Source organism: Bubalus kerabau, chromosome 8 (assembly GCF_029407905.1).
Source record: "Bubalus kerabau isolate K-KA32 ecotype Philippines breed swamp buffalo chromosome 8, PCC_UOA_SB_1v2, whole genome shotgun sequence".
NCBI lineage: Eukaryota > Metazoa > Chordata > Mammalia > Artiodactyla > Bovidae > Bubalus > Bubalus kerabau.
Genome location: NC_073631.1, coordinates 80030410 through 80049859, shown reverse-complemented (window position 1 = coordinate 80049859; position 19450 = coordinate 80030410). Strand labels below are relative to the sequence as shown.

The window sequence follows — 19450 nt, the reverse complement described above, 5'->3', positions numbered from 1 at the left end:
GCTGCCCTTGGAAGTTGTGACTCTGAGTTGACAGAATGCACTGTTGGCTGCAGCCAGCCAGGCAGAGGGCATGGGCTCTCACTTGCTGAGGAATCCCAGGAAGACTGCTCATGAGAGTGGTCACAGATGTCTTGCATATAATATTTTCCTGCAATAAAAATCTAGTTCCTGTGAGTGTTCATGAAATAAATAACCCTAAAAGCTAGCAACTCAAAACACCACCAGCAAAGTCTTTCTCCTGGTTCCCAGCTCCCGTGCAGCTGTGGTTCAGCTAGGCTGCAGCCCCACAAAGGACCTCCTCACATCTGGCATTTGGTGCTAACTATTCGCCAGGCCCTGCCGTCATCCAGGGACCAGAGTGACCGCCTCACAAGGCTCAGCATATCTCTGAGAGGAGAGGGGAGGGGAGGAGAGCCTGCTGGCCTTGGATGCCCCACCCAGAACTTAGACACTGCTACTCCTACCCATGGCTGTGATCAAAACAAATCTTGGGTCAGTCCCCAGGGACACGCCTCCAATGAAGGAGCCTCACAACCACTTCAGGGGGCCTTTGTGTGGACCTGGGAGGATGTGTGGCCACTGGGCAGCTTACCACAGTGCTTTCTATAGTGATATGATGGGGCCACCACCCTGCGTCTGGGTCAGAAACTCAGGAAGCATCATTCTCCATCAGCACTTAGGGCTAAGCCAGGACGGCTTTTCTTTGCTAACCCTGTGTGTTTATTGACATTTTACCCACACACGGATACAGAGAGAAGATAGAAGAACTTGTCTGGAGATGTTCTCTCGCCTGTACAACACTGTGGTTTTAAAAACAAAGCGTTGCTCTAATCAAGCACAATTCACTCAGCTTCTGTGGTTGAGGAATCCCCAAGCAGAGCCCCTGGTTTTAACTATAGAAATAGTTCTGTGGTGACGGGTCTGGCAGGCCCAGATCTTGGTTCCTCCTAGACATGGTTGTAGGCAGTGAGCTGGGTCGGGGCATGGCTCTGCCCGTCCTCAGCTGGGGATGGTTTGAACAAGGCCCTGCCTTGGTCGGAGGGGTCTGAAGCCCAGCACTGTGCATGGCTTTCAAGACTGCTTAGCTCTGAAGCACGAACCTTTGGTGGAGGTCCTGTGGCTGTCCACTAAGGACCTCCTCTTCCCCTCACCCTGGGCGGCGTCTCATCAGGACGTTAGGACAGTCACGTGGTGTTTTCAGAAAAGGCATGGAGCCCAGCAGTTAGCACAGGTGGCGCACACCAGGAGGGTGGTAGACACTGCCCAGTGCAGAGACATGAATCATTCGGCTCCATACAGTAGCTGGGCTGGTGTGCACAGAAAGCTGGGTGCTTAGGAATTAATGTACACTTTCTAAGCTGGAGGAGCCCTGTGTGGGGTGACTAGGGAGACAGCCTCGGAGAGGTGCCCACACTCTCCAGGGCACTGGGATCCTTGAGCCGTATCTGTTGGCCAGAAAGTCATGGGTGGCCATCTGTGGCTCCAGGAGCCACTCAGTTCAGTTCAGTCGCTCAGTCGTGTCCCAACTCTGTGACCCCATGGACTGTAGCACGCCAGGCTTCCCTGTCCATCAGCAACTCCCAGAGCTTACTCAAACTCATGTCCATCAAGTCAGTGATGCCATCCAACCATCTCCTCCTGTGTCGTCCCCTTCTTCTGCCTTCAGTCTTTCCCAGCATCGGGGTCTTTTCCAGTGAGTCAGGTCTCTGCATCAGGTGGCCAAAGTATTGGAGCCACTGCCTGTCCATTTATTGGACTGAATTAGCCTGAACCTGCCAAACCCTTGTTTGGCCATGCGTGAGTTTTCCCTGGTCACTTGTTCCCCTGAATCTCATGTTTGTGGCAGTTAAAACGCATTGTCAGCATCAGAACACAGTGAAACAGTTGTTTGTGACAGCGCTGGGGTCTGACGTCCAGACCTGGCCGTCATTCATATATCAGTTGTGGTGGCCTTTGAGCCTGGGGTTTGGTCCATCCAAGAGGTGGCCAGAAGCTCCCGCACCCACTGCCCGGGGCGGTTTTACGTCAGGGTCCTTGGCAGAGAGCCCAGCACAGGGTGGTGGCGGCTATTAGGTGACATCATGTTCCGTACCAGGGCACCTAGCGCGGGAGGGTGAGGATTGTTCCGTAGCGAGGGAGGGGCCGGCAGGGTGGCAGCAGGAGTTGCATCAGAAGGGGACTTTGGACAAGAGAAAGCAGTCTGTTCAGTCCAACATGCAGAGTTACAGGATTGAGCAGCGAGAAGAAGCATCAGTAACACTAGGGTTAAGCTTTGATCATCAGTTTCTTGAACAAATATGAGTCTACCCGCAGGTGCTTTTTTTAAGGGTATAAAATGCTACACAAATACAGGGCTGTCCTCCTAAGTAGTCCGTGCTCCATACTTTTATAGGCAAGTAATCAGGCAGACAGCTGAAGTGACTTGCACCCTCGCCCAGCCTGCAGGGGGCAGGACTGGGGCTCCCAGGCCCCCACGAGTGGGCAGGCAGCAGGCAGGCCCCCTCCGATGGGCTCAACATGTATGTGGCCCTGTGAGGTCACACACTTGCGCTGGCCCACATATCTGACACACGTTGGAGACCTTTGAAGTCGGGGAAAGGGCCCGTGGTAGTGTGTTTGCAACCCCTCCAAAACCAGACCCTTTGTGAACAAGTCTCTATTGTGACCTTCACCGTCAGGAACTTGGCCCCGAGACTCTTGGCAATCTGCTGACAATCAACAGGGTAAAGTCCGCTTGCCTCAGTGAACCGCTGACGCGCGTGTCCCCTGATTAGCACTGCCACCTTCACTGAGGTCAGCACCTCGTCTGAGAAGAGGACTCTGGACTCACCACGTCCTTAGAGCTGACGCCACGGCCACCACCGCACCTGATACCCCACCATGCGCAGCACTTAGCGTTATACCTGACACCATACCTAGTACCTCTCCAACCAGTGTGCCGGGCATCCCACGCAACTGCATCTGAAACCGCCCCAGCACCATTTTTGATAGCCCACTGAGCAGAACACCTCGCATCACACCAGTCCTACCGACGTTGCATCTGACACCACACCTACCAGGATGTGAAGGGGCCTGGTCCTGTCTGACCTTAACCCAGCAGGATGTTGAGCACCTCCTACGTGCCAGGCACCGGACCAACTTCCTTAGACGTTAGAGAAGTATTTGGAGCTTTGACAAGCTCCCCTAATAAGGGAGAAGAGGACGGGTGACTAAAGGGGAAACCCATGAGGCCTGTGTAAGAAGTCTGGGAGGTTTTATGGAGCAGTATAGGAGTGAGGGCTTTTGAAAACAAAGCTTCATGTACTGCAGTTAAATGCCTTTAGTTATCTAAAAGTAAACATAAGAATTCTGGTTTCATTTCAACCAGAATGTTATCCTTATTTGTACTTGAAATCATGTTTTGGTTTAAGTTGTTTCAGCAACAAGTTGGTGGCTTTAAACCCACTCACGGGAGGTGGGTGGCCAGCCCACAGCTCCTCTGAGGGCCAGGACTGCTCACCTCCATGGTATCAAGGCTGCGAAGCTCTAGGTGCAGGGGGCACGTGAGACCACACAGGCATCCTCTTCTTGAAGCTTTCTCTTCATTTGGGAAGGGCACCCCACTGACCTGTCACTTCATGGGAAGGGGCCTCGAACTAACCCATCACTTCAGCCTCATGGTCACCGTCCCTGCAGCAGGTCTGCAGACACTTGGTTCTGGCATCAGGGAAGCTGCTGCCAGGGAGATAAAACTGGCATCAGGTACGCACACAGGTAAATAGTGTCAAGCTGAGGTGTGTACACATGAGGGCTGCGATTATCCAAAGGAAAATCCTCCAGATAGTGACAAAGCCATGCATCACATCAGGCATCACATCTCGGAGATGAGTGTCCTGGGCGGTGGGGGTGGGGTGGGGTGGGGTGGGGTTGCAGATGGCTGAATGAATGCAGAAGCCAGGTCAGGTGTGGGGGAGGTGGGTAGAAGGGGCACCTTGGGGAACAGTGCAGCCGGAAGAGGAAGCATGGCTCAGAGTCCCAGGGCTGGTGAAACCTGTAAGCCAAAAAATGACCTTCACTGTCACAGCCTTTTTTTTTTTTTTTTTTAATTGGAGTATAATTGCTTTACAGTGTTTCACAACCTTTTTAAGAGGTCTGACTTCATTAAACTTTACCTGCTTTAAGTTGCAGTGCGAAGGTTTTGCAAACTGTGCAACCAACAATTGTCTGTCACCAAGTGATCATATCTGGTGAAGGGGGGCTTGCTGGTTGTTGGGGTGGGCTCCTTGGCTTGGCAGTCACCTGAGTGCAGGTGCCCACTCCTCCTGCCTGGAACTCGTGGGGGAGGGCCTGGCCAAGCTGCAGGGGAGCAGAACTGCGCACCAGCTGCTGTGTGCTGGTGGTGCGGGCGGTGGGGGTGAATTACAGGAAAGGAGGACGCTGCATTCCTGGCATATTCTTTCCCAATGGTTCCCAGCTCTCTGCAATACCGGTATGAACCAGTTTTTTCTGACTGCCTCCAGCTTGAGCAGAATTTCCGTCGTTGTTGTCCTCAGCCAATTGAAAATCACCTGGAGTTTTATCCCAAGCACAAAAGAAGGTCAGAGAGAGGAGGCCCGATAACTGCGATTTCCCCCCCACCTCCCTGGTCCTGGACTGGAAGGTCCTATAGCCTTTGTCTGCCAGGCCTGTGCTTCCAGGTGTCAGCACTGGAAATTCTTTGATTTTTTTTGTTTGCTGGCTTTGACAAGGGTCAGCCACCCTGAGAGACAATGTTTATCCTTGGGTTGCCCTGTTCTGACTCACTTAGCCTGATCAGCATCTCTGCCTGGTGGCCGCTCTGTGTCAGTCCTGCCTGCCTGCACCTTTCCCAGGAGGGTGTGGTTGGCACACCGGGTACTCAGATCATCAGTGTGATAACTTGCCCCCCTACCCAACCCCTGCAGCTGCCACCACTGTTCTTGTTAGTCAAAGCTGATTTTTCTGAAGAGAGATGAACTTGTGGTTTTTGCTGGGCCTTTTGGCTCTGGATCTTTTAGCAGCTGGTGCCCCTCAGGATGAGGGGTCGGCTTGCAGCCAGGGGACCCTCTCTATCCAAGGTCTTGTTGTTGGGCAGTTGCCACTGCATTTCAGAGACGTCTTCATGTATTCTGTGAGGCAGAAGATGGTGTTTAAGGCTTGAAGAAAGTGTGCTGCTCTCCAGAGGCTCCTTGGTTTCAGGGTCATGCCCTGCCCCCCAGGGCATGGCCCCACCCCCACTTAGAGCCCTAGGGTGTGTGTCCACAGCAGGACTTAGTGTGGACACAGGTAAGGGTAGGGACTCCAGTGCCAGAACCAGTTGGGGGCAAAGTAGAAACTAGATTGGGTTTTACAAGCCTGTTGGTTCTTGGCGTGCAAGGCTGGTCTGACTCTTGCCCTATTGCCTGCTATGTCAGCAAGGCTCCTTGTAGTCCAGGCCCTCGGTTACTGGACGTATGGGTGGGAGCCAGAGAGAGCCCTGGGCCAGGGCCACTCCCAGAATGCATGGAGCTTGCATGGCCTGCTGTTCAAGCTCCACAAAGTTGGAAATGTTTGGGGGTGTCCAGCATGTCTGCTTCTTAGGCCCTCATAAGGAACTAGGTGGATGCCAAGCCCGGGGCAGCCTTACCTTGCCCTAGGCTGCTGATCCTGAGACATCCTCTCTTTCTCTCACAGGACTAAGTCAGTTGCTTTCTCTGGTGGACATACTGCTTTTAATCCTGTTAGAAAACTCAGAGGGAGAGATTGGTCTTGGGGTTCCATGCCCCAGATGAAGAATGTCCTTGGTTGTCAGGTTGCGTGATGTGAGATTCTCTACAGTCAGTGTTAAGGCTGGCGCCACAAGAGAACCCCAGATCTCCCTCTACCATCAACTGACAAACTAAAAATAACCAGAACGGTAAAAACAATAAAACTTTGAATATTAAGATTTGTTAAAGCATTTTAAAATTGCTACTGAGATAGAATTCACATAAAAAATATACAGGTCTGATTTTTCATGTATTTACCATGTTGTATAATCATCTCCCTAATAGTTGGGTTTTTTTTAATTAATTTTTTCTGAATACAAAAGGAATATGTTCTTGTTGTAGAATGATATAAATGCTCTGGAGCACTCCCCTCAGAAACACTTTCAGTGAGAGGCCGGGCTGCCCTGTGTGATGCTCCAGGCCTGCGCCCGCCCCAAGAGGGTTGTGACTGGTGACACGCAGCCATCTCTTGGACCGTCCAAGTCATGTGTCTACGCATCCTAAAGAGCCTGCCTGAAAAAGCCAGACCTTCAGGACCAATCTCCAGGTTTCTGCCCAGACACAGACCCATCTGGTACCTGTGCAAGCTCCCAGACAAGCCCATCTGAACAACATCTTGGTCGCACTTACTAGGAAGATGCACACAAATCTAGTGAACTTTCTCCTCTCCAGGTTTTTCAAGGAGTCTCACCAGAGTTCACTGACAGAAGAATCTTAGAAACTGGAAAAACGCATGGCAGAGAAGAAAGACAGTGTTTTCACGTTTCTAAACTGCTTCTTGTTGTTTAGTCGCTAAATCATGTCTGACTATCTGTGACCCCGTGGACTGTAGCCCACCAGGCTTCTCCATCCATGGGATCTTCCAGGCAGGAATATTGGAGTGGGTTGCCATTTCCTTCTCCAGGGTCTAAACTGCTTGAGTTTTACTATATTTTTTTTGCAATGAAGTTTTATTAAACCTTAGTTTTTCTGACCTCTACATTTTTTTAAAATCTCACATCTTTGTCTGAGATAAACTATTACAGTTCACAGTATCTGTGCAAATTATAAATTGAATCAGGGAGTTCCCTGGCATTCCAGTAGTTAGGACCCCGAACTTCCACTGCAGGGGACACAGTTTCAATCCCTGGTCAGGAACTAAGATCCCACAAGCCACACAGCATGGACCAAAAAAAAAAAAATGAATCCTACACAAAATAGTCAAAAATAATAGGAAGAGGAGTTAGTTCACATTAGCACAAAGGAAATGGAAGCCAGCAGTATTTTCAGTTACTACCAGTAATATGAACTGCCTACCAGATTGTGTGCTGAATGCCATTAGTCTTTATTTTAAAAAAACTATGAAGAATATAGATTTTTTTCTCTTTGTCCTCATCTTACGGATGAAAAAAACTGAGCACATAAATTTAGGTTATTTGCCAAGATCTCAGAGCTCAGAATTAAGGTTCTGCCCCTGACAACACAACCTGAGCTCTTAACTCCCACGCAGCCTCCTCAATGAAGTACAGAAATGGCTATTTCTCTAGGGGTCAGTGAGGGGCCCTTGCGGCTTCACACATCTGAGCCCTGGACTGCCTCTCACATATAGCCCCTGATTCTGTTCTGTGTTCAGGAAGTGAGCATGAGCAGGTAGGCCTGGGCCCTGAAGGCTGTGCCAAGCCCCTGGGGTCTAGAAAGCCCCTGGCGTCTAAATACCTTCTGTCCCCCTCACGAGGTTCAGTGGGGGTTTGAGGATCTGGGGCAGTTGTAGCCCTTCAGGCAGGAGTGCCAAGAGCATTGGTCTGCTAGATTACCAGGAGGGGACAGATGGGGCAGGAAGTCCTCCAATCACCCCATCCTGGGCTGCCCGTGTGGAAGCAGTTGGCACACACAAGTGGGGCAGAGGTGCCTGGCCTTGGGGGTTTTGATGGGAGGGCATGTGCGTCATGGGGTTGGTGGGTGAGGAGGCCCATCAGGAGGGAATGATGAAAGCAGGGACCCAGCCCCTGAGAAACCCACCCTCAGAGTGTAGAAGCAGGTTGTCCAGAGTATGAAGACGTTGACCCAACCAGCCTACTGGTAGATGGACACAATCAAGACTTACCTGCCAAAAACAAAGACTTACCTGCCAAGAGAGGTTCTCTTTTTGACTAAAAATGCATCCTATGGGAGCAGTGGAGTGACACGTGTATTCCTTCTTTGTCTTCAGTCATGGGACATTTTTTTCCGAAACACCAATGCTGGAGCGCCCCCAGGCACCGCCTACCAGAGCCCACTCCCCCTGAGCCCGGGCTCCCTGTCAGCTGTGGCCAGAGCAGGGCCCCTGGTGGAGGCCCAGCCCAACGTGGACAAGCTGGTGGAGGATCACCTGGCGGTGCAGTCGCTCATCAGGGCTTACCAGGTAAGGTGGCGGTGGGCGGCCATCTGTGACAGCACCCTGCCGACCCAGTGAAGGTGGTTGATTAACTTTAACCCCCCACCAAACGCTATGTACTCGCTCCCTGCTCTGGGGTGGAGGGAGGCAAAAATGAAATATGACAAGAGAAAAGGAGCCCGGACATCCTCTTGCCATGTGAGCAGATCCCCTGCCACCCATGGCGCCTGTCCATATTTCTTTCCATGAGTTGGCAGGAATGTTTTGTGGGCAGGGAAGCTCATTCCATGCCTGTGTGGCCAGGGAACTGCTGATCCCCAGGAGGGAGTGGTGACCCCGAGGGTGTGCTGCTCCCTCAGGCACAGCCCCTTCTCAGTTGCTAACGCCCACATACAAAAAGAGAAGGTGAACCTGTAGGGTTTGGGGACAGAAGCAGAGCCCATGGAAGCAGGGAAAGGCAACCGATCCTCCAGAGGGGCCATTTCTCTATGAGCATTCCTACTGGAGGAGGGCCGGGCAGAACCGATGGATCCCATGGCCTTGCTCAGAGCCCAGAAGCCCCTTCCGGGATATCTGCCTGGCGTGGAGAGGAGCCTGGGATTCAGATCTTTCCATCTGCTCTGTGAGTAGTTCTCAAAAGGAGAAGAGGAACCGTTGGGCCAAGAGCAGCCCTTCTGAGAGCCCCCAGAATTTGGGCTCCCCTGCTGCCTCTCCTGGCATCGCTGCAACCTGGCAGAGGAGCCCACTGTGAAGTCCTCATCCCTCCACTGTTCCCTTTCCTGGAAATGGCCATATGGACTGTTTTTCTCTGCCCACCTGGTCAGTTGCCACAAGTGTCAAGACAGGCAGCACAGAGTGGATCTGTCCTGCTGGGGGAGCCTGGCAAGTGAGGCTTTGTCCCCAGGGCAAGTGAGAATAGATAGCCGTGTGCTCTCAGGTGCTGTTCACAGCAGGTGTTTCTACAGAAAAGGCACAGCTGGTGCGTGCTGACCACTGCCTGACTCATTCAGCCTCAGTCATTTCTGCGGTCTTCTAGTGACTTCATAACAGCTGTTCCTCTTCGCAAATTGCTAGCAGGAAACTGAATAAAATGTCCAAGAATTAAAGACACAAATTTGGAAGCTGGGAGGGGTTTTCCGTCCTTTTGTTTGCAAACGGTGCCGATCAGACGCTGCAGTCCCTGGTGCCGCTGCCTGCTCTGGTGCTTACTGCTCTGACCCCACAGCGGTGCCAGTGCACCTTCCTGAGGGACTTCAGGCTGTTCTCAGCTGAGTGGGTTTCACACTCGAGTCAGAGTCCCAAGCATTCCCATTTCTGTTTATCCAGGAAGACTGTGTCAGGATGCCAGGAAATGGGTCCTTTTAGATTGCCAGGTTTATCATAACCTGAGGAGTTTATCCCTTTTTTTATAGAAGTGCTTTTATGCCCAATGCCTGCATGCTAAGTCACGTCTGACTTTTTGCGACCCTATGGACTGTGACCCTCCAGGCTGCTCTGTCCATGGGATTCTCCAGGCAAGAATACTGGAGTGGGTTGCTTGCCCTTCTCCAGGAGATCTTCCCAACCCAGGGATCGAACCTGCGTCTCTTATGTCTCCTGCACTGGCAGGCGGGTTGTTTGCCACTAGAGCCACCTGGGAAGCCTTAATGCCCGATAGTGCTTTAAAATAAACTATTCTAAGGCTTACTTTTGGGTTAATTGGTGCTCTCAGGGAAAGGTTTGATCAAATGTAACTTTTAACCCCCTCACAGCCCACAGGACCTGCTTAATGACTGCTTGTATTATTGCTTCCAGGTCAGGGGTCACCACATTGCAAAACTTGATCCTCTCGGAATTAGTTGTGTAAATTTTGATGATGCTCCAGTAACTGTTTCTTCAAACGTGGGTGAGAATGAATCTGTAAACACTAATTTTAATGTAATTTTACTTTTTTTTTACCCCTTCCCTCTTTTTTTTCTCCTGTCCTTTTGTGTGTGTCCTTCCCTCTCCATCGCTGGCCCATTCGTAGATACGAGGGCACCATGTAGCACAGCTGGACCCCCTGGGAATTTTGGATGCTGATCTGGACTCCTCCGTGCCCGCTGATATTATCTCATCCACAGACAAACTTGGTGAGGGTCTGAGAGCGGCCAGCACTGCGCTGTTTGGCTCCTCTCTGTGTGTCCCAGCTCGTGGCAGCCAGGACGTCCACAGGCCAAAGGGAAAGACTCTTAAGTTTCCTTCGTTCTGATCACTTGACATTTATAAGTCATATAGCCTTAGTGAGTTTTGGGCAAGTTATTTTTAATCTCAGCTTTCCAGCCAGATCACATGAGCTCAATTGTCTAAGCCTGAAAATTGGAAAGTGAAATTTGGGGGCAGAAAAGGTTAGTGGCACAGAAAGACGTGACCCACCCAGGCAGGCGGGTCCCCAAGATACTCCAGGGACTAGCACATCTGGCTTCAGTTTCCAAATCTCAGGGCAGTGCAGCCTGTGCCCAGAGGGGGTCTTGCTCAGAATCATTGTCACACGCCCTGAAGCACAGTGCAGCCTGCCTTTGACGGGGCGAATTCCAGAGCAAGGGGTGCAGTTGAGGTGTCTCGATTCTCAAATGCCGGTGATCACACTGAGGAAACTTTGGAAGGCATCCCGAGCGCAGGGAGGCGCATGTGGCACACAGGGGGTTGTAGCCACGACCCCCACACCCCCTCTGTCGTGAGCACAGGGGCCGGGCAGGGCTCACACCTGTGGTCGCTTTCAGAAGTTAACCTGCTCTAAGTCACCGTGCTGCTAACCTGTGCTACAGAAATGATGACGTGACTAATTTTTAAATGGCCAGGTTGTTTAGGAGGAACACTGTGCATGCTAATACAACTGATGATTACCTACCTGCCTAACACTGCTCTGGGAGGGGACAGAATTTGCCTCCTCTGAATAATAGTCTCTAACGCCCCCCAGAGGCGGGTCTGGGTTGTGAGTTGAGAGGTCAGGCGCTAGTCAGGTAATACTGGAGTTCAAATAGCATTGGCCCCAGGATGGCTGTTAGAGGTTTGTCTCTGCTTTGTCTTCATTTCGGAAACAACCCTAGGGGATACAGGGTTTCCTCTACTTTGTAACTACACAAAGGCTTTGGAAGAAAGATTAGATCAACTCTTCTGAATATAAAATAGGGCCAGTCCAGATTATTGGCAGGATGTGAATTGAATACTGCTGCTTTATTGAGTGGTGACAGCTTTGTGCACCCCAGAGGTGGGCTTTTCTCTCCTCTGTCCCCCAGGATACTTGGATCCTCTCTCCTCCTCCTTACCACGTAACCCCCAAAGCACCCAGACCCCACCCAACCGGGACTCACTTATGCTGAAGCCCATCGGCACCGCGAGTCCCCTCCAGGTGCTTGGGCCAGGGCAGACCTCACACCCCCACCCCACCTGGGAGGCCTGTGAGCCCCCAAGCACTGGTTGCCTGAGGAATAGCTCAAGGTCCTGTGCCCTGGGGCTGTCTCTCCAGAGAAGGACTCTGACTGTGGGGCCTGGCGGGGCATGGGCCACAGAGGCTGGTGTTCCTGTGCGCAGTCAAGCGTTTAAACAAGAAAGGCATGGGGCGGGGGTGGGGCTGTCTAACGCTGCATCTCCCCTGTTCTTGTGCCATCCCTGATTGCCAGGTTCTTGATATCTGATCGGACCTTTCCCAGTGGTTCCCAACTCACAGGAACTGCCTGGGGAGCCTAGACCTCCTGTCTGTCCTGCCTGAGGCCGGTCAGGGTGGGATGCACCATGGCGACAAGCTCTGGCAAGGGTTTCTTGGAAGCCCCCAGGCCGTCCCAGCCCCGGAGTCTGTGAAGCCTGAGAGCCCCCAGCCCTGTTGATGCTGCCCTCCTCCTCAGGTCACAGCTCTCATGGGGCAGGCGCAGAGGTAGGGCCTCTGTCGTTCTTTCAGGTCCTTTCTAGGCCATCTTGATCTCCCCTTACAGTCAGCTCCGAAACAGTGCCCCAAGTATCTGTGCTTCCGTTAAGGTGCAGCGTCAACACAGCGAGGGTGAACCAGCAGGAGGATGTTATATACCAGAGACACACAGAGGTGGCCCCAGAGCTTCCTGAGCTCATCCTCTGGCTGGGAGCCTGTCAGAAACATCAGGAGAAAGTTGAGGAGCAGCCCCCTCCTTTGCAGGAGAAAAAATGCACTTCATCCTGAGAATTCAAAATAGTGTGATAGAAAAGTCATGGAAATAAGTGTAAACCCAGTATGTATTGATATTTGAATCTGTAGGAAAATAAGTCTTGAATTATCTCACCCTTGATGTATGTAGGTCTTTACAAAAACAACTGGATCAACAGGAGCGCTCTGTTCGGGGACAATGGACAGTCCCTAGAATGCTTTCCTGCCCATCATCTCATCCAACCCTCAGGCCTGGGCTCAAGCCAGCTTCCTACGTGGAAAGCCGGGCTCTGCCAGGACTAGCTCTGTCTTCTCACCTGTAAGGTTGTTGCAGTATTAAATAAACTCCTTAAAATAGTGCCTGGAGCTTACTAAGTTCCATGAAGGTGTGAGCTACTGTGATTGTTAACAGTCTTTTGAGATACATAGCTGCTAATGTCTGGAAAAAATGGATATTTAGAAATTGAGCAATGAAGCAAATAACCCATAGTTAGAGCCATAGTTAGTAGTAAGGACTGGGGTGGCGCCTGAGTGACAACAAAGCAGGCTAGCTCACGTGGCATGGTGTGCATGGCCCGTGTGTTGGTCTGGGTGGCTGAGTGACTGCAGGGGTGTGCTGTGCCACACAGCACTGTCCTCAAGCTTGCATCCCTCTGACAACACTTCCAGCTGTCTTTCCTCTCTCTGGTAGATGCGGCACAATTTCTCCATTCCCTTGTGGGGAAACCAAGGCCCAGGCGGTGACTACTCCCCATCCTTCTGAGAGCACTTGGTAGTGCGACTGGGGCAGCACAGGGGTAGAGGAGCAGCTTCCAGCCCCAGCTGAAGGCAGGAAGCCGTTCCCAAGGGCCGTGCTGGCCAGCACGGATATGCAGGGCGAGCGGGGCTGATGTCCCCTCAGAGTTTTTTAAATAAAGTGGAAAATGTGAAAAGTTTCTACTGAGTTCTTACCCAAATACTCAGAACCCTTGCAGTGACAGATGGAGAGAAGAGAGAATTAACAGGTAGCAGGTAGACAGCAGACCCAGCCGCCATGCAGAGCTCCAAGGTGATCCCAGCCTGTCAGGGTTACCGTCAGACGTGTGCACACAGACTGTGCTGTGAATGCAGCACAGATATAGTCGAGATGGTAGGGTTAGTGATTATTTATTACGAAAATTTAAAAATTATCATTAGAACAGTTTGGGTTTTTTTAGGTGTGGGTTATGCTCTAGAATTGTGCGGTGACTGCTAGGAGCAGGAGACCTTTGCCAGGATGTGTTATGTTAGGGGCTGGGTTCCAGGTCCCCAGAAGTGCATCTTAACTTAAACCAGGCTGAGTCAACCACACATCCAGTCGAGGAGGGTTGGGAGCTCCAACTTGAGATGCCTGGTAACATGATCCACATTCCTCCCTAGGGAGGTGCTGGAAGTCTCCAAGCCGGATCAGGTTTCCTAGCAAGGCCTCTCCTGGTTGACCCTAAGGAAGGACCAAGAGTGTGGCTTTTGACAGGGGTCCAAGTTGTTGCCACCTTAAGTAGAAACCAATCAATTGCAGGCGGCCTGTGCACTCTCACCTCCGGGCCTCCAGTCCTGTGCTGGCATCTGGTCCTTGCTTCGCTGGGGTGGGGAAGGGGCATCAGGAAGTCTTGTCTCTGGGCCAAGCGAGACTGCCCTGGGCAGGATGAGGATGTGGAGAAAGTTCTTGTTAACACGCACCCTCAATTTGCTCTCTTCCAAGTGCAGCATTTGAGTTAGATTCCAGCTTTAAAATGCCATGAAGTGGTTTCTCTTTGGATTCTATAGTATAACTATTCATAGTGAACAACAACAAAAACAGATTGAAATGTACTTAAATGTCAGATTGAAACATATTTAAAGGAGAACTCAAAACAAATTCTATAAATAAAATTAAAGAAGGCATGAAACTTCTGTTTACCATTAGTGTTTGCAAATTGTCAATCTTAGGAAATGAACTTGAGTTACATAGTTAAAAGGGCAATTCAGAAGTCCAAATAATGGCAACATTTTTGCTACTTTAAGTGGATTAGTTCATCTGTAGCACAGCAGAACATGAAGTCTCCCCACCCTTCTGACCTTCCACAGTGCTCTTTCTGGTTGAATGTTGTCCCCTTGATGGCTTGGAAGAATGAGCTAAAAATAGGGTTGAATTTTAATCTACTTTAGTAATTTCAGAGCCGTGGCGAGCAATTTACATAGCATTTATTAGTTGCTTTGTGCAGCCTGTGGTGCCACCAGACCTCCGAGTGAAGAGTTGGGATCAGATCACCCAAATGACTCAGGTGGGCAGGCCAAGCTAAGGTCATGGTGGGCACATGCACGTCCGCCTGCAGGGGTGTCCTCCTTCCTGTGTGCCCAGGAGCTGGCAGACCAAGGCACACCCAGACCTAGCATCACATCCCTGCTTCTTGCCAACTGTGTTTCCCTTGGAAACACCTCGGCCAAATCCCAGCCGCTCTGTCTCTCCAGCAGAGTGTCTTGTGCTCATCAAGAAGTAATTTTTAAAAATGTTTTAAGTGCTCAGGTGCAGGGAATCCCATGTGCTGTCTGTAAATGACAACCAGAATATTTACTGTTAACACTTTCCTTTGGTTTGTGTCTTTTGTTCACATTTTATTTTTAAAATACTCAAGAAGTGCAGATAAAACTACATGCCCAGTACCCAGAGTGAACAGTTATAAACTTTCGATCCTATTGCCTTTAGATTTCTTTAACAGATAAGCATTCACATTTCATTTTGAGGCTGGGGGCGGGGGTCCTGTAAGCAGCACTGATGGCTGCTTGGGATGGTCCTATGTCTTGATTCTGAGGATTAAAAGGAATAAATGAAGAGTCTTCATCCTTGCCTTAAGCAGCGCATCCTTACTTTTGTGCAGAACCCAGGTGTTCCATTGTCTTAAGAGCCATTGGCTCTGAGGTCTTTGGTGCTCTTTCACTGTCCTCGAGGGTGAGTAGAGCTTTACGCACTCAGAGCTGGTGTCCCTGCGTCCTCTCTGAGTCAGAGTTCTTGCCATCAGCATCCAAGGATGCATTGGCTGGCCTTCTGCTGCACTGCCACGGCTGGAAGCAGCCACAGTGCTGGTGACCATGCTCTGACCCCTTGGTCATCAGGCCCACATACCCAGGAAAGCAGGGTCAGCAAGTGTTTTGCGTGTCCAGATCAACATCTTGAGTTTAGCCAGTGCAGGCAAGCCTCCAGGTGTGGGCAGGAGTGTGTGCAGCTGTGCAGGCCTGTGGCTCTTAGCCTGCGTTCTCAGCAGCCGAGTTCCTCCATCCTGGTTCTGCCTTCTCGAGAAGGGAGTCCAAGGACCCATCTTCCACTCTTTAGAATCCAGAAGGAGCTTGAGCTTTAGGGTCTAGTCTGCCACCTGATGCTCCAGTTCTGAGGAATGGGCCTTAGAAACTAGGCTTCTCCATTTCTTTTCCCCAGTTGTTTCATCTCAAATCAGCCTAGGCTGGGTGGATTCAGCTTCCCAGGAGAGCTCTGTGTCAGCGCTTGTTCAGGGTGGGGGCATGAGAAGGTCCCAGCCACCACCACACAGTGGCTTCTCAGTGTCAGGAAGCGGCCTCTCCCTCCTTCAGATTCACCTGATTCCAGCTGCTCATGAACTGTTTCCACGTTTACCGAAGTCACTCTCAGACCATAGCCAGCCACCCCTCTGTTCTCCTTCAGTGTCTGTGTCTGTGACAGTGTTTCTGCTACCTGTTACTGCAGTGGTGTAGGGTTTGGGTGTTTGGGTTTTTTGTGTTGTTTTTTTTTCTCAAAACTAACTCTCACCTGTCTTTTTCCCTCTGCGCTCACCCATGCTATCCCACTCTGCCTCTCAGATCTTGCAGTTTTCAAGGAACGACTTCGAATGCTAACAGTAGGAGGTATGAAAATAAAGAGCCTTTCACTTTTCTGGAGCTGAGGACTTCATTTGAACAGGACATGCAACTTTCCCCAGCATGCAATTTGGGGAAAGTTGACACAACTCTGTTGAGTGTTTTGAAGTTTGTTCATTATTTTGAGATATGTTTTTCCTATCATTTAGCTGTTACCCAGCAGGTAGAGCTACTTACCGTGTCATTTTTGTTCTGTCCATTTGTGTTCTGAAGAGCATTTTCACCTCCACATGTCTCTCACCATCGCTTCGCTGAGCTTCCATCTTTAGCATAGGCTGTCTCTAGCTCCTGCTGTCGCCAGCGGGGACCTGAGGCCACACTACGTTCTGCATGTTGGCACATCCTTTCCTCCACGTTCTGCGCTGTGCCTTTGACTGGACTCTGGATTCTTTCAGATTCTGCTTCCTGGGCATTTTTGACAGTTTCTCTTTTGATCTTCCCATGTTTAAAGAGCTGATAAAAAGTTACTTAATGAAGTAAGGAATTCTTATTGACCCCTGGTTCTGGGCAGAGCACCTTTGAAGAATCCAGAGTTGGGTGCCCAGGGGTCCTGCCTGCTGTCACTCACCCCAGTAGCCAGTCTTCCTTCCATGCCAGGCATCACTCAGAAGTTCTCGTTTTCTTCCATTTTACTGATAATATTTGTGAGACTCCAGTTTTAAGTAAACTTTTCATTTTGAGATAATCGTAGATTCATACACAGATATGAAAAATAAGAGAGACATTCTCACGTGCCCTTCAGCCAGTTCCCCCACTGGTACCATCTTGTCCCTCACACCAGGATGCTGATGCTGATAGCAGTCAAGCCACAAATGTCTGCATCAGCTCAGCTGCTCCTTTGCAGCCACACTCACTCTCCTACCATCCGCTCCCCCCACGTTTGACCCCTGGCAACCACTGTCCTGTTTTCCATTGCTATAGTTTTGTCATTTCAAGAATGTTTTACGAATCACAATATGTAACATTTTGGAATTGGTATTTTTCAATCAGCATGATTTTGTAACACTAGTTTTTTCTTATTTGCTGAGTAACATTCCTTGCCATAGGTGTCCCACAGTTGTTTTAACCAATTTCTCATTGAAGGACCTTTGTGTCGTTTCTGTTCTTTGGCTAATAGGGTCTTTTACAGAGCAAAAGTTTTAAACTCTGAAGTCCAGTGTATCAATGTTTCCTTTTATGGATCATGCTTTTCGTATCAAGTTTAAGAACTCTTTTCTTAGCTCTAGAACATCCTGAAGATGTTCTCCTTTGTATTTTTCTAAAGGTTTTATAGTTTTGCATTTAGCATTTAAGTCTGTGATCCATTTTGAGTTCATTTCTTGAATGAGATAAGAAGTTTAGATCAAGGTTGGTTTGTTTTTGGCCTGTGAATGTCAACCGCTCCAGCACCATTAACTGAAAAGTTTGTCTTTCTTATCATTGAATTGCTTTCACACTTTTGTCAAAAATCATTTGGACTTATTTGGTAAGTCTGTTTCTGGGTTCTCTATTCTTTCCCTTAATAAGTGTCTTTCTCCACAAGTGCCACATCATCTTAATTACTATAGCTGCTGAACTTTATTTTCCTTTTTTCAGAATTGCCTTGGCTGCTCTTAAGGCCTATCTCTTTCCTTGTAAATTTTAGAATAAGCTTGTCTATGTTTATGAAAACTCTTACTGACATTTTAGTAAGAATTGTGTTAAACCTATAGATCAATTTTAGAGAGAATTAGCATCTTTACTATGTTGTGTTCCAATCCATGAACATAGTATGTCTTATTTATTTAGATCATCTTTGATTTCTTTCATCAACTTTTTGTAGTTTTCAGCATACAGGTTCTGTACATGTTTTGTTAGATTTACCTGTCAGTATTTCCTTTTTAAAAGAAAATTTTAATGTCCACCTGTTCGTTATTAATATCTTGAAATGCTATTGATTGTGTTTATGTAGTACCCTATGACCTTGCTAAGCTCACTTATTCTAGGACTTGTATTTTTTTGGTAGATTCTTTAGGATTTTCTGGATAGACGATCATCTCATTTTTATTTCCTTTTCTTGCCTAATGCCCTGGTTGGATCTTCCAGTACTGTGTTGAACAAGAGTCATGGGAATGAATATCCTTGCTTTGTTCCTGATCAGTGGTAGATTATATTGATTGTTTTTTCAAATGTTGAACCAAACTCTGCTGGAATAAACCTCAATTGGTCATAGTATATAATTATCTGCATCTATATTCATAAGAGATATTGGTCTATAATTTTTTTTTTTTTCTGACTGTCTTTGTTCTTAGTATCAGGGTAATTCTAACTTCATAAAGGAAGTTGAGAAGTTTTCTTCCTACACTCTTTTCTGAAAGAAATTGTGTAGAATTGGTATTAATTCTTCTTTAAACATTCAGTAGAATTCCCCAGCAAAACCATCTGGGTTTAGAGTTTTCTTTTTCAGAAGCTTTTTATATTTATGAATTCAGTTTCTTTAATAATTACAGAGTCATTCAAATTGTCTGTTTCATACTGTTTCATAACAGCAGTTTGTGCTGTTCTAAGAATGACTTGTTTATATCTGAGTTGTCAAATGTGTCTGTTGTTCATAGTATTCCCTTAGTATCTTTTTTTGTATCTGGAGGGTCTATAGTGATACCCCGTTTTATTTCTGATATTGGTAATTTGTGTCTTCTCTCTTTGTTAGTCCTGTTACAAGTTTGTCAGTGTGACTGATCTTTCCAAAGAACCAATCACCAGTTTCATTGATTTTTCTGTTTTGCTCTTTTCAATTTCATTGATTTCTGCTCTTACCTTGATTATTTCTTTACTTCTGCTTTCTTTGTATTGGTTTTCTTTCTTTTTTTTTGTCTTCTTTCTCTAAGTCCTTATGGTAAGGCCTTATAGATTAAGATTAAGACTTTATAGATTACTGATTAAAGAGAAGTCAGTTTCTTGTAGACAAGCATATGTTTTTTTAATTCACTCTGTCAATCTTTGTCATCTAAGTAGTGTATTTAGATCATTTATATTTAACTATTGATACGTTAGGGCTCAAGTCTGCCATTTTATCCTTCATTTTGTTTGTCCCTTTACCTTTCTTTGTTTTCTTTTTCCTGACTTTCTGGGTTTTTAAACCTGTACTTTAAAATTCCATTTTTATTTGTATAAAGTCCTTTTGATTTATCTCTTTGTGTTTTTAGTGTCTTTTAGGCTTTTTAGTGGTTGTGTAGGTATATGATATTTCATATACATAACTTGTCACAATTTAATGATGTTATCATTTTACCAGTTCATGTAAAGTGTACTTGCCTCCCTTTATATTCCTTCATTCTCTCCACATATAATATGTAATTGTCTTAAATATTTCCT

The 19450-nt window shown here is 48.3% G+C and overlaps 1 protein-coding gene across 2 annotated transcripts in view; it reads left to right on the top strand.

Annotated features, from left to right (window-relative positions):
- OGDH (oxoglutarate dehydrogenase) overlaps window positions 1-19450 on the top strand; it is a 67318-nt gene that overhangs the window by 19583 nt on the left and 28285 nt on the right. The window contains exons 3-5 of one of the 2 annotated variants that reach the window (XM_055590682.1): window positions 7933-8124; window positions 10106-10208; window positions 16061-16105. In XM_055590682.1, the coding sequence (XP_055446657.1) occupies window positions 7933-8124; window positions 10106-10208; window positions 16061-16105 (340 nt within the window). The remainder of the gene's footprint in view (window positions 1-7932; window positions 8125-10105; window positions 10209-16060; window positions 16106-19450) is intronic. The other variant, XM_055590683.1, reaches the window with a different exon arrangement.